Genomic DNA, 16188 nt, shown 5'->3' with positions numbered 1-16188 from the left:
CAAGGAGAGAAGCAACTTAGAACTGAGGAGAAATTTCCTGACAGTGAGAACAATTAATCAGTGGAACAGCTTGCCTCCAGAAGTTGTGAATGCCCCAACACTGGAAGTCTTTAAGAAGATGTTGGATAGCTATTTGTCTGAAACGGTATAGGGTTTCCTGCCTAGGCAGGGGGTTGGACTAGAAGACCTCCAAGGTCCCTTCCAACTCTACTATTGTATTGTATTGTAATTATGGTTTATCATGCTGTCAACCAGATGTTTAGACTGGATTTGGCATTTTTATCCACATTGAATCCTTCCCAAGAACCTGGGATAGGCAGATTTTAATTTGATGGCATTAAAGGTATCATCGTAGATGTAAGCTGTTCCAAGTAAAGCTGCCTTTTGCAATTATTCTTATTATTTCCTGATTGTTTTTCTAATCTTGGTTATTTCTTGTAAGCTGCTCAGAGTCTCATTGTTAATTAGTCAATTAAATATATATGCTGCTCAATTCTTAGCAGTTCCAGCTTACAAATTATTTAGTTTTGTATTGTTCAAGTTGGGTAGCCAAGCAATTAAATAAATACAATTCAAATGTAGATATCAAAGTATTACAACAATAACAAAAATGTGCTTTAGTAATATTGTGTGCTTCTTTTTACTCCATTAAATCAATAGCAAGGGCACACACTTGTAAACCATCGTTTTAGACACCTACACTTTATTGAAGTTAAGAAACACTTTTGGGAGTCTGCAGCCCGTAAATTGGTTTGTCGTCTGTATATATTATTGAATGAAAAGCTAAGCTTTAGCTAAAGGTTAGTCAAAATACAATAGTATTTTTTGTTATCCAGGTTCATGGATCCCATGACCCCTATTCGTGGCCCTCAGGGAAGCCTCGGTTAAGAACCCTCTCAATATAGCCTTGGCACTGTAATAAGAACTGCTGTGAGATTTTATGGGAGCTAGTTGGGAATATTTTATGTTGACTCTTGGATATGCTATTGCTCTGTCCTCTTGCCTTTCGGCAGCTGTTTCTGAATTTTTCTTTTCACGCCTACATTGTCTCACACAATGTCCCTTTTTTTTTGCAGCATTGAAGCTTCTGTGGCTGTGTTTGCTCAAGCCAGACCACCTGGTATCTATAAAGCGGACTATTTGAAAGAACTCTTCCGCCGTTATGGTGATGTGGCTGATGCGCCAGCACCACCTACTTTACCAGAATGGTGCTTTGAGGAAGACGAGGAAGATGGGGAGGAAGATAACTGCAAACTGGGAACTCCAGAATCAGAAGCTTGCTCGTCAACTTCCTTTTCTGGCAGAAGAAGAAAAGAACACTTAAAGCTGGTAATGATGAACTAGAGCATAATGTGGCATGTTCTTGTTTTATGACTCGTTTTAAATATGTTATTGTAATTACTTTTTAAAAAAATATGTGCCTTTAAGTTCAGTATTGATTCCTGGCAACTGCCTAGAATAGTCCCTGCAGTTTTCTCGGTATAATTGTTAAGGCACCAGGTTGGAAACCAAAACACTGAATTCTAGTACTGCTTTAGACATTAAGTCATCTGTATAATCTTGAGCCAGTCACTCTTTCTTGACCCTAGAAAGAAGACATTGGCAAGCCAGTTACGAAAATGTTATCAATGTTAATAGAACATTCTAAATTTAAGCTATTTAGAACCTGATAAATTTCCCACACTTTCATAACCTTAGGATTCTGATTTCCCCATTTGCTGCTGAAATATAGAGTTAAAAGAGGAAGTACCTCTCCTTTACAGAGTGCTGGTAGAATACAGATAGTGCAATTAACATACAAGATGGCTATGTTGTTTAAGGTACCAAATTTGTATTAACCGCACATTCTGTTAATCTAGCATTCATTTCATGCTTGGTAGACCCAATACGGGAGATAAGATGGAATCTCATTTTGATGGAAGAAAAAAAAGTTAAAAGTTTTGAGCCCTTTGGTTTTCAGCTCTAATAGTTTTAGAGTGTAGTATTTTTCTGATAGTGTTAGATAAGAAATCCCTGATCGGTAAGACACTTGAACCTGCATACTGAATTTGGGGTCCAGGATTGGAAGGCATCTAGTGAAATATTAATTTAGTTAATAAAATATACTGCCAAACTCCAAACAACTCTGGGTAGCTTCCAGTAAATTACCATAAGATGAAAAGAAAATGATCAGACACATCCAGAAGAAAAAAAAACACAATATACCAAAGAAAAAGGACTTAACAAGTCTACCCCCAGGCCTGGAAAAGCAGCCAAATTCTCAGAGAGTTTTGAAATATTGTAACAATATTTCAAAACTTAGGATGTTCTAAATAACTGTTTTGGTTGTTTATTCTCCTTCGCTTCCCATATTCAATGTGGTTGTTTCCTTTTCACTTTCTTTATCAGCCATAAATACTTCTATACTAAAAGTTATAATAGATAAATAAAAGGCTTGCACCCATGTTAAATTAATACAAATTTTGATTACATTTATAATTCTGCTGCTACTGTTATTTAATATTGCACAATTAAAAACCAATGGTTTTAGTTACAGACATAATGCTTTTATATTTTGTTAAAAAGAAGGAATACAGCAACTGATAAAGAATTCTGAATGATAATGGAAAAATTGTTTTTTTTTAAAAATGAAGAATTAATTTGTCTTAAAAGAAGTAAGAATAACGTAATCATATTAAGTCATAATTGGCATTCTAATGGATTTTATATGATTTATTTTTGAAAGAGTTTTGAGCTTTTAGTTACTGAGTAGGACTTTCTAGCTAGCGAAGATATTAAAATTCTGTGTTTATTAAATTAGTATACAAACTTCATATAATTTTGTATGTTTTATGTGATTTGTCAATCAATAATGAGTATTTATAAAACTTTTTTTCTTATTTTCTGCTAGACCTAAAAGATAGAAGCTAAGGTCCCATCATTAACCAGATAAAGAAGTGTAAGACTTTAGATAATTCTGTAATCCTGATGTTTTGGAGAATACCTTAGCTATATGTACTGTGGCGATAGTAAAAGTGGGGTACAGTTGTGTTGAGGACTGTAAGGACATTGCATTCTGCCAGTTCTACCAACAAAGCCTTTTTATTAACAAAGCACAGTAATTTAATCATACCTGGGAAGAAGAGAGGGCTCTCGCTCTGCCTCTGTCTACCTCTATGTCTATGTCTATGTCTTTGTCTATCTACATACACACACTTGATGACTCCATGACACATTGAGCTGATACCTCAGTGCCCGACACATTCTTACCAGATTCCTCAATGCCTTCAAAAGTAACAGAGCTTCTAATGTACTGCCTTCACTGCAAAAGTTTTTAGAAGTCCAGGTACATATTTAGAGATGTATCTCATATTTAGAGATGTATCTGCTTTGAAAATGGCCCTTGTTGAACTGTATAGCATTGTCAAACAGCAAGAGTTGACCACAAGAAATATTTTATGACAGTTTGTACTATGCCACAAAATGTTTTATAAAGTGTGCCAGATTTCAACGCCACAAGAGTCATGGGGTTCCCGATTTTGGACACATTCTGTGAGTTAGCCTGTTTGAGGTATTTTGATTAAAAAATTGTTGTCCTATGATGTGTTGTTTTGCCCAGTTAAAGGTTGCACATGGACAAACTGAAAAGTGTTAGTAGTACATAGATGAGTAATTGTGCATTGGGGAATGCAGCCGGGAAATGTAATAAAAGATGCTATTTACTAACAAATATGACTTTGACTTTCAGTGATAGGTAGTTCTGCTTCATAGGTTCTAAATATTTAACACTAGTGGATGTTTAGTTCTTATAATAGCTACCATGACAGTAGAAAACTGCAGTGTTACATAACTATTTGGTTTGAGTGACTTGATGACCATGAGAGGATTTGTATCCTCTCAGTATTTGTATTTTGGTTTTTTTGGGGTTTTTGAATTTTTTTTATTGTTTTAATTAAACAAAAATACAAAAAAAATTTCTTCATTACATCTTGTAGAAACATGTCGATTGGTTACAAATGAATTTCGTGCGTTACTATTCATCCTTCATATTTTTAATTTACATTTAAAAATCGAAGATCTTTATGTATTTTACCATCAATATACCATCATTCTCATTTAGCTGTAATTATTTAAATATGCTTTTATCTAGAATCATTTGCACTTGAAGACACAACCATCTACTGGCATTCATTAGCTATTCCTATAAACCTCCAATAATTACCCTTTTATAGCATATTCCCCCTTTTTTTTCCAACTCACTATCTAAGGCTTATATCTAATTGCTTTTACCAATGCCAAGACATATAAAAATCATTAAACATTATCCATTAACATTTTCTTATTATTATAATTATCTAAAAAAAAAGATTTTTTTTTGACATTTGTATCACATCTCCTCCCCACCGACCCAAGAAAAATTACATCTTTATAATAAAGTCTAACCAAAAGTTTGTTAGTAGAGTTTATAAATGCCCAAGAAAAATTGCATTTTTATAATAAAATCTAAACAAAAATATATTAGTGGAATTGATAAATCTTTTCCCCAGGTTGCAATTTAGAGTTTATATCCAAATTATTTTTACTAATTGAGATTTTTACTTCATCATCATCATCATCATCATCATCATCATCATCATATTATTGTTGTTGTTGTTGTTGTTATTATGGATTATTAATTAACAATTTTTTTTAAAGAAAACATTCTAAAAGTGTCTAGGAAATCCTACTTATTAATCAGCAAAAGTTAACTAAGATTTGAGTTATCAACCTTCATCATCAGCCTGTGTCTTTCCAGGAACAAAACTGTCTTATCTCTTTAGCCAGTTGTTGTGTCAATTCTCTTATAAACTTCTTTATAAAGTTTTTAAAAACTTCTCTCCGCACTTTTTTGCTTGAAAGATCTGTCATATAGTATTGTTGCCCTTGAATTAGTATTAAAATTAGCATGTCTTTAATTATCCAATGTCTTTCTAAGGCTGTTTCTCCTCTTAATTCCATCATCAAATCCATATCTTGACAGTAGAGCTCCAAATCTTCAAGTATGTAATAATAATCAAATTCACTTTTCCATGTTCCCTCCTTTCCACTTTCACTCTTAGGTCTCCATTATTAGGTTCATCTGTTATCTTGTCTTTATCTTCTATATCTTCACTCTCTTCTTTAATTTTTGAGGCTCTAGGCCCTTCATCTTTTATTGAGCCAGACAATAATCTATCTAGCTTCCTATCAAACCTCTCAAATCCTTCCAATATCTTTAAAATTCCATCCAAAAAATCCTGGTAGCTTAGGATTTCTTCATCTGTATATGAATGCATATTTCTCAGAAGAAAAGAAAAAGTTTGAAATCCACTGCCACTCTCGCCTTCAATATCTCTTTTATGTATAAATTTTTTTTGTTTTAAAATTGCTTAAACATAAGATCCTTTTAATTTTTTCAAGAGGAAAAAAAAGAGGGTTCTATCTTTTCTTTCCCTTCCCTTGTCCAAAATATTCCAAAAGGACACCTGCAAGAAAAGCAGTTCATGTCCTTGAGCCAGTATCAGTCTCTACAGACAAGCTGCAAACCCTCTAGTTACAATGTCAACAAACTCAGAGAAAATAGAGCAAAGGATACTTTGTTTCAAAAGGAGAAAAAAAACAAGTTCTGGTTTCCGAATGGCAGATTCAACTTTCTCTTATTCGTATCAAGCTTAAGGAGAACAAAGATCTCTAAGTGTCTTTAATAAAATTTAATAGTCAGAAAGAGGAAGGATTATTAAACTGAAAAAAGTTTTAGCCAAAAAATAAAGGTAGCACAAATTAGGAGGAAAAATCAATTCATTCACTTAAGAGGAGAAACAGGAAGCATTCCAATCACTTCAATCCACAAAACGCTGTTACATGGAAGAGGAAAAAAAAACTTTCTAAGACAGTCCAATAAAGATAAATTTTGCCGCTTTATTCTTTTGCTTAAAGGACTAATTTATCTTTTAAAAAATTTATTTGGGCAATCATTCTCAAAGGAAAAAAAAACCTCACCAGCTGGACTCACTTTCACCTTCTTTCTGGAGCCATCTCCGACTTTGTCAGCCTGGGGGCTGTCTGTTTACCGCCGGCTTTGAGAACTTCCCTTGGGTCAATCAGGGTTTTTGCGGTGTCCCTGAGACCAGCAAGGATTTGTCTCCCTGTCACCGTCTCTCCGGGACGGTTTAGGTCCGTATGGACTGTGCAGCAGGTAAAAGAATCAACGGCGGTCTCGGACTGTCGATATCGCACGTTGTGTCGTCGCGACGTCTGGCTCGTTCCTCCCTCAGTATTTGTATTTTGGTGCTGTGATTTTGATTCATTATCTTTGTGTCCAACTTCAGAAAAGAAGTCAAAAAAGACCCAAGTGGACAGAAATTACTGGATTGTCCATTAAAAAGAAGGCTAATGGTCAAATAAGCATATTGATAATTTTAATTCAAAGGTGAAAAGATTTGAAAAAAACAAAATAGTTTGGCAGATTCATTTAACTTAGTTTCCCAGCTTTTCCAGCACTCTTTATCCTGGGGAAGGCATAGAAAAGCAGTATTCATTTTCATGGCTAGAAATATGAATTAAAACTTGATGTGATTTCAGTTTAGATCAATTTTAGCTTAAATTATAGCCTTTAGTTATTTTACTTAGTATGATTCCATTGTAATTTATACAGGAAGTATAACAAGAAAGATGGATACATTGCCCAGATTCTTAAGCACTATTTCTGTTCCATCTATATTATATTTTATTTTTTTACAGAAGGATGTATAATCATTATGATGTGAATTTTTAATATGAAACCAGTCACAGTATTTCCCACCATAGTCCTTCTTTCTATATTTAAAATGTGTCATGACAGTTTCCTTGAACTTTTGCATACAATATCCTATATTGATAATGTAATGTAATAAAGCTTTCTCAATCTTCCCTATTATCTGGGGATGATGAGGGTGATGATTCATTGACTATTTAGGGCTCTGGACAGGAAAAACCTAATTAAAAGAAGTGATATGCAAAATAGTTCAGATTCCAAAACTTTCAAGGAAGAAATTCTATTTTGAGTTTAAATGTCCTTTATTAAAATCAATACATTTATAAGCTAAAAAGAATAGGCAAGAAAATCCTGCTGATGATGTTAACCAAGTTTAGTAACAAAATGTGCAGAAACTAAATTGAAATAAGGTTGGAGAGCAAACCACTGCCAAAATCTAAAAACCAAGCTACAAGTATTTTTTATTATTTTAAAATGTCCTCTGTTGAATTCAGAAGAGATGTTCAGAAGTATTTTGTTATTGATATGACAGTACTAGAAGCATTCGGAATCTGTAACAACTCCATTTTGAGCTTGAATCAATCTCATTTCAGTCTCAAAAGTTGGTTTGAATATGAATGTATTACTCCAAAAGCATTTGGATCAGTTTCATATACAAATCAGGTGGAGAAAACGAAAACCTCTCATTCTCCCACTTTCATTTAGAAAAGGCCCTGTAAAGAGTTTAAAATATTTAACTGCTTTATGCATTTCTGGAGAGGAGCATTCTGGAAATTAAGGTAGCCTAATGGTGAAAAAGCATATTGCATCTATGTCTTTATTTGTAATTAGTGATCAACAAAATTATACAGAGACAATAATACAAGGCTTTGTCATCTATACATAATCTGTTGCCTCATTTTCAAGGTGGCTGCTCAATATTTGACTGTCCTATAGGTAATGGAATGTTTTGTATTTGTAAGATGAACGTTGACATAAAACTCTTGCGTTTCGTCAGGATATTGGCATAGGAGGGGCAAAATATAACTTTTACAGAGATCCCAGAAAATCATAGTATAATAGAACATGCGGTATTGTTTCAATTTCCCCAGATTCCCATGGTTTAGGTTTAGGTTTAGGTTTATTAAATTTATAGACTGCCCCCTCTCCCCGCAGGGACTCGGGGCGGTGTACAGACCGTTCATATATAAAAACAACAAAACATGACATAAAACACCAGACAGAACAACGCAAACATACAGTCTGTATATTTAACCCAAACTAATTAAATACTTAAAACAATTCTAAAACCAATTTAAAACCCCAAAATTTAAAATTCTGAACCAGCTGGAGCCTTTGGGTGCATCTCAAGGGGAGCCCCATGGGCAAGTGTGCTCAGCTAATGGGGTTTTACAGTATCTACCTTGCAAAAGTGCAGAAGGCAGAACGTTGTACCTAGCCTTAAAAATTCTTTTCTCAATCTGGGGAAGGTAAGTGTACTTAGATCCCAAGTTCCCAAGTAGATTTTGCAGCCCATCATTTCTTACTCTGAGATCCTGTTAACTTTGTTTTGGTGTTCCGTATCGCTTAGTTTTTGACGAAAAATCTTTTACATCTTTTCATAGCCAATGGATAACAAATAATTCTACCACAAATCTGCAAGGCATTAATGTTGATTCAGTTGCTGTTTTTGACACTCATGGAGTGGTCATCAGCTAGAGCTAAAGATAATAAATATGTGAGGAAAATGGCTCTTAAACTGATCATTTGCTTCCAAATTCTCATTTTGATGTGAGACATTCCAGTCACAAGTCAACAGTGGTACATTAGGTATGCGGGGTGGGGGTGGGGACTTGACAAATTTTGTTGGCACGTTTTGTTTTGTTTGTACAAATTGTCACTTGGGTGGATGCTGTAGTAATTTTATTTATTTATTTATTTATTTATTTTATTCTTCGCATTTCTAGACCGCCCCCTCTCCTAAAAAAGGACTTTTGAACCAGCTATGATTTATTCTCTTCCCTTTAATAAAAAAGAAACTTGTAATGGCCATCAAAGTTTTAATACCATTTGGATAGGACATTTTAAGCATGCTTTCCAGAATTAAATATTGATCTAAAAATATTTAAAAGTATGATCCAGTGCTTTTCTACTGTCTTCAATAAGCCTTCCTTGTATTTTCCTTTTTTTGGCCTATACCCAAATTTTTGGAAATCAGTGACCAAACATTGTACTCCTCTTTTTAGTCCAGTGGAAACAGGAGAGATGAAGGCTGCACCATCCTTGTACAAGAATGCAGGAATATTACCTCCTGCGGTTTGATGTCTAGATTATTTAAAGTGTTTGCCATGGAACTAATAAGGAATTAAATAGGGCAGAGGCTTCACTCCTTTATCATTTTTAGAGCAGCTGTTGTGGGTTGCATCTCATTCTTAAAGATTTGTTAAACTTCTAAATCAGGAAAAAAGTGATCATATAAATTGATGCATTTTTAAGGTTTTCCAATAAATAAGAGGGTGCTGGATTCAAATTCAGCGACAAATTTGAAATCAAGAAAAGCCAGATATAGAAGATAGAAGATAGAATTCTTTATTGGCCAAGTGTGATAGGACACATACAAGGAATTGGTCTCTGATGCATAAGTTCTCTGTGCATACAAGCAACAAAGGATAATGATAATCATAAAATGCAATATGATGTCCTGTTCTAAATCTTGTTTGTTCATTTCTAGTTATACAACTAAGGTCCATCCAGTATTGAAAATTTTAGTTCATGTGTTTAACGTATAATTTTATAATTTTTTTTTTACTATATTTAAAAGCCTAACAGGTCTATATAATTACCTAAACTCTCTTGTTATCTTTTGGTGTATTGTTACTAATATTGATTAAATCCCGTCCCCCCTTTCCAAAACAAATACAAATCTTTGGTGATGTTTCCTGTTTCGTCAGTGAAAGTGAATGAGATCAGACTTGATTTGTCCCAAAGAAATATGAAAAACAATATAAGGTATATTTTGAATGTCGCTGGTAATATTAATCAGCCAAATAAGAAAGCTGGTATGTTTGTTCTTGATGCATAGATAACTTTTGACAATTTGGAAAGGACTTTAATCTTTTAATAAAATGAAGATGATGTTTTCTGAGACATTCTCTTAATAATGGTTAGAAATATCCTATTTGTTCCATTATCTTCAAACAAATAGAATAGCTTGAAAGGAATGATAGAAACAGGGTGGACTCTTAAAGAGACCTAATAAAATTTGAAAAGTTTGTAACAAAAATTCAAAATACCCGCTGGGCTTATTGTTTGTTTGTTTTGTTACTGGAATATGATTCAAAACTAAACAAATTAAAGAATGTACCATTAAATAGATACAGAATTTAAACAAAACAATTGATAATGAAACCATGTGAATAACAATGGAAGATAATTATTAAATGTATGCTGGTATTACACTCAGAATTGATGCCAGATGATTTTTTTGTTGCTATATTATACTATTGTTGATTGTCAAACTTAATAATTCAGATTCAGAATCTGCTAGAAATACAATAATAGGGGTGGATAATTTTTTTAAAGACTTGGTGGCAATGTCATAAAGCTCCACAATCCTGTAAGATGATTCATCCTAGAATGAAATTTTAAACAGCTATTTTTCTGTTTAACTAAGCATTAATATTCCTACAAAGCATATGCAGTTGCTGTTGTGTATGATAACAGCTGCTTTGATACTTTATCCTTCTTACTATAAATTACACGTAATTCCTTTTTTAAGAACAGTAGCAAACTAGCTGTGGGAATATGCATTATTGTCAAAAAATAACTTTGTAGTTAAAAATACTGAATTTAATTTAATGTGGAAACCATTTATAGAATGCATGAACTTACACCACATCCGAAGTTTGTGTATTTCTTAATATTAAACTTTAAAAAGTCATATTTTGTGTGATTCATTACAATTATGAGATGCTTTCTCTGATTAATAATAAATTAAGATCACCTTTATATGCAGTACTATTCTAATGTCACATGGAAAAAATCTTGTTTAATTTTTTGTAGCTTGTAAATTTTTCTTTTTATTTCATTTTTCTCTCTTTTGGTTTCAAATATCTGTTAAAATAAAAAAGTTTTTTAAAAGGTTAACAAAGAAATGAACAATGAGGCCCATCAGTCTGGCTCATGACAAATTTACTATCTGCTTTCTTCTACATGCTTAAAGACTCTTACCAGTTTAACCACTTCTATCAAGGAAACTGAGAGACTACTGGACAGAAAATCCCTATTCATTTCATTTTGAAATGTTCCTCCCATGCTTGTCTAAAATGCCTAGGATTTTTATTGGCTGAGCTCTCTGGGGACTTAAGATAATTTGCAGTGATTTGGCAGAAGAAAAAAATAATTCATTTCCTTAATTGACAATAAACAAATTCTGAGTGGTCTTGCTCAATTTTTTTCTTCACAAAACAAATTGTTTTTAAAGATTTAACAGCTCTTGAAATAAGGTCTTTGGAGAATTTTGTTTGTGAGTTACAGATGCAGTGCTGAATTTCATTTGGAGCCATGTACTGTTTTGATCAACCATTATGACCACAAGTAAGTAGTGAAGAGTATCAGCACCGACAGCAACTTTTCCCCTGTTCATCTCAGTGGTTGACCAGCTCTAATCTGGAGTGTAGATCATAATCAGAACTTTGAACCTAGCTCAGTAGCCAATTGGCAGCCATTGCAGTTTATTCACTGTGTCGCTGCATTTTGCATGGACTACAACTTTTACACCCTATTCAAGGGTTACCTACTAAAGTTCATTACAATAATGCAGTTAGTAGTGCATGAACAATAATAGCCAGCTCTGTTTTATCTAGCAAAAAGGGAGGTTTCTATACTAGATGAATCTGCTTTCAGCATTTAATGACAGTGATTCAGGGAAACCCCATCCCAAATAAGCCTAACTTTAGCCTGTTCCCCCACCCCTTAAGGTAGCGCAGTCCCATTTGAAATAAGCCACTCCCTTGCTATACTTAAAATAGCAAGTAGAGACAGCTGTCTGTCTATAAGGCTTGTATCCTGACAAGATCCAGCCTCAGTTTATTTTTAACTCTTATTACTGTGTCTAGATGCTGGTTCAGAATACATGTATACTTTTCAGATTCAGATGTTACAGAGAACTAGATTGATGACTGGCCCCAGCAATTTCATACAGTTGTTAAATAGTATAGGGAATATGAAGAATGCCTTGTATCCTGTAGCAAAATTGCCAAGGAGCATGGTCATTTAATGCTGCTTTCTGAGACCTTCCCCGCAAGTAGCTAAAAACTGCTAAGAGAACCAATAGATCAAGTAGGCTCAACAGAGTCATCCTATATGTCTTTTTGGCAGAAGCCATCAATCAAAGCTACCGTGGCTGATTCTTGAAACAAGAACTCAGTCTTAAAAGGGTCAAGATGATTTGGTATCCTCTGAAAAGTCTGCAAGTGTCTAGTCACCATCCTCTTAAGTTCTTGTTTCAAAAAGAAATACTTGTGAGTAGACTGTAATTGCTGACATCCTAGATCCAAGGAGGGCTTTGGCAGCTGTCTTATTTTTATGGATGCTGTTCCATTTGTGCAGCTTTAGCCTGGAGATAAAAATTGTTATGATAACCAGTTCCAGGTTTTTCTAGCTCTAGGCTTCTTGGGTGGAAATGCCAGGAGATAATTTAGACAGAACTATAGCTAGGAGTGATTTTATATGTTTTAATAACACTGTTTCTGGAGAAAGTTGCCCATTATACTTACATAAGTTGTCTACTTATATTAGCCAAACATATGGCTAGGTTCAGGTTGGCACATAATATGGAGGTACTGTTTGATGTTGTAATGGAGCAGGAAGCATGGGAGTGCAATAATCCTGGTTCTTCTTAATCTTTTAGCAGCTTTTAGTATCATTGATTATGGTACACTTCTGGACTGACTGCATGGAGTGATGGATCTCCTTTCTCCATGATCAGTCCAATTGATGTTGGTTGGAAGAGAGAGGTTGAGTCCAATGGATGTAAATTGTGTGGAGTTTCAAGCCTTAATGAACAGTTAAACTTCCCGTTTAACATTTACATGAGGTCTCTGAATCAGGTCATTTGGTATATCAGAAATGTGCCGGTACCTCTTAAGATATTTCATCTTGATACTTTGTTGTTAGTTGTGAAGTCATGCCTGACACATCGCGACCTCATGGATGATGTTCCTCCAGGCCTTCCTGTCTTGTACCATCTTCTAGAGTCCATTTAAGTTCACGCCTACTGCTTCGGTGACTCCATCCAGCCACCTCATTCTCTGTCGTCCCGTTCTTCTTTTGCTCTTAATCTTTCCCAGCATTAGGCTCTTCTCCAGTGAGTCCTTCCTTCTCATTAGGTGGCCAAAGAATTTGAGTTTCATCTTCAGGACCTGGCCTTCTAAAGAGCAGTTTATCTTGACTCTAGGCAAACCCAAACGATGACGTTAAAGCCATATGCAGTGCCTGGAAGAAGTTTAATGTTTGAATGGGAAAGAAGCATCTTAGCCTTAATCTAACAAGCTTGAATGGCTGTGGGGTCCTTAGGTCGCCTGGTGCTCCAGATCTTTTATCTTTGACCCAGAAAGGAGTCATACTACTTCATTTGAGTCTGCTGCACAATCTAGGATATTTTTGGACTCACAGCTCTTGTTTGAAAGACAGCATGGCAGAATGCCTTTCAAGAGATGATTTTGTGTACCAGTTGCACCCTTTCCTGAACCTGGAAGTCCTTCTTATGATCACTCATGACGTTTGTCATCTCACAGAAGGATTATTGCAATGTGCTTTATGTGGGGCTGCTCGTGTAAAGTGTTGAAAAAAGCTATAGCTGGTTTAGAAAGCAGCAGCATGAGCAGTAATCTACATGCCCTTTTATCCCCCATGTTTTGTGCAGTGCATTGGTTGCCAGTTGATGTCTGGGTGCAATTAAATGTGCTGCTTGTCCTACTGATTAACAGTACTATCTAGCAGGACTCAGGTAACAGGAGCGTCTCTATTATTATGCCTGTCCTCTGAAACAGCATCCCCTGGAAATTTGTGTGACCATTAGTTTACCAGACTATAAAAGAGAATTGAAAACATGCCTCTTTCCCCAGAAGAATGTGGATTAGTATGGTTGTATATGTTACATACATATCCAGGTTAGTCTTATGATCAGTTGTACTCATGGCCTGTTGGGCCTATACATCTCATAGTGCTCTCCTGCTCGCTACCTGGGTTTAGAGTATATGAAAAAACCCAACTCTGATTATCAGCCAGGAAATATTTAGGAACACATTCAAATAAACTGAACAGTGGGGTACATGGTGTTCTGATGGAATACATGGAGATTTGATTAATTCAAAATTTCAGCTAAGCTTCACTGGATTTTCCTCCTGTCTCTCATACATTTGATCATTTGGTAACCAATGCATTTCTCAAGTAGGCTGTCCATATACTGGCTAGATAGATGGAAACCATAAAGTTTGCATCCAGGACAATTGCAAGAAGGATGAGTTTTAGGAGACCTTTAATCCTTTAGAGTGCTTTGTTAATTCACGAGTCTGGTAGCCGTTGATGGGATTAGGAGTTTTTTCTATGCGCCCAGTGCCAACCCCGCGGGCTCCCCTTAACAAGTTGATTCTTATCTATCTCTTGAAAGGTGTTTTGGTTTTTATCCTGTCTGCACCCATGCCACTGCTATTTTTAGAAGATGGCAATTTCAGGTTAGTTTCACACTTTCACACAATTCAATCTCAGGTTCTCGCATGTGGGACTTTTCTGGTGGGTGATACAATTGTTAGTTGTTCTTTCTGGGTGATACTACATTAGGTTTTATTGTTGTTAGGTTTATAGTTCTTGTACATGTCAGGCTGCCCAGAGCTGTCATCTAGCATAAATATTTTATTAATAAATAAATGATAAGTGAATTTTCAAGCATTCTAGCCAGCCCTGTAATTAGTGGTTGCTTTTGTGATTGGTGGCTAAATGTTGAAACTAGACGATAAATAAAATGCCCTCCTCCTTTGGCTCCTCCTGCCAGTTTTGTTTCCAAAGCACTACTCTTCCACCAAACCTGATGCATCACGGTTGGGTCATCTACTGCTGCTATCCAGCCTGTTGTGAATGTCTATCTTCCCCACATCAACACCCCTCCCCCCTCCCCCAGCCAGACTCCACACGCCATAGGCACATCTCTACAGGAGTAAAATTCAGATCCAGAGGATAACACACACCAACCCCTGCCTCCCTGCAGGGCTGGTCTTGGAAATGCTTAGCCCCCACCTCCATAGCACTCCCTTTCTACCTGATGTGCAATTTTAGTAGTGGCATGTTACTTTAAACTCTGAGCAACCTCAGTTGGAAGATGCATAACTAGGGCAGAGCAGTTTTCATTAACAGGTCCATCTGTTGCTTCTGGAGAGCTGGCTGCATAATGAGCCATGTTTGCCTCCATTCTGCATAGCTACACAGCACAGCCAACAGAACATAACTAGCCCCCATATCACTTTGGTACGAAAATCCTCTCCCTCCTATGGAGCTGCCCTTATGCTGACATGGCAGCCTAGCCCTAATCCCAGTTTGAGTGCTATGTGCCCAGACTCATGGGCCAGAGATAGCCTTGCTGCTCACTTGATTTGTTGTTAGTTCTTTTTTAAAAAAAACTTAAGATTGGGTTTTTCCTATATTCTGTTTCTGTTATTTTTCTATTAAGATTCTTTCATGATATCGACTTTTCATCCCCAGTGATATATGCGGAAAAGAGCATTAACCGAAACAAGAATTTCTAGCTAGAAATGCTGATTTCAGTTACATAACCTTTTTGCATCCCGTTCTGTATCAAGGCTTACTAGTCATTCCACAGCTGTCAATCAATTCACAGTTGTCATCAAGTGCTTATTCAACAGAAATCTGCAAAAAGTGACATCTGTTTGCCTTAATCATGTTTTATGAAGAAGGCTGAGTTGCGACTTTCTTGTTAGAATTAACTGAACTAGACTAAACTAAAATAATTTGGTTTTAATTTAGCAAAATGTGTAAACCCAGTCAGTGTTTTCTGTTTTCTGTTCATGTCTTTATCTGAATTCTGGCTTTTATTGAGGATCAGAATTAAAGAGAAAAACCACGAAAGCTTTCTTTTATTAGGCAAAATAGTCATTAAATCCACTTATTATTTATTATTAACTAGGCCAACATAAACTCTTTTTTCATCATTTGGTCCTGCAAGAATCTATAGAATTACTTTCTGATAGAATTGGTGAATTATATTATTCTTATATTAGATAGTGAAAAGTGATTGGGTATAGTTGAGGAGAAGTTGAATGAACACTTTTGCTGGTTGCTAAGACCTGGACACTTAATTACAATGTAGTGTATGGTTTATTTAGTTTTCACTTATCATATTAGGTTTTGTAAGCCATGGGTTGTTATTTAAGGTTACTTAGTTG

The 16188-nt window shown here is 35.4% G+C and overlaps 1 protein-coding gene across 2 annotated transcripts in view; it reads left to right on the top strand.

Moving 5' to 3' along the window:
• The window catches only part of RNGTT (RNA guanylyltransferase and 5'-phosphatase), a 126181-nt gene that overhangs the window by 18288 nt on the left and 91705 nt on the right, over positions 1-16188 (top strand). For both annotated transcript variants that reach the window (XM_081941471.1, XM_081941470.1), the window contains exon 6: positions 1077-1329. In XM_081941471.1, the coding sequence (XP_081797597.1) occupies positions 1077-1329 (253 nt within the window). The remainder of the gene's footprint in view (positions 1-1076; positions 1330-16188) is intronic.

The sequence above is a fragment of the Natrix helvetica genome (assembly GCF_964273705.1).
Source record: "Natrix helvetica genome assembly, chromosome: 2".
NCBI lineage: Eukaryota > Metazoa > Chordata > Lepidosauria > Squamata > Natricidae > Natrix > Natrix helvetica.
This window is presented reverse-complemented; position numbering and strand designations above follow the sequence as displayed.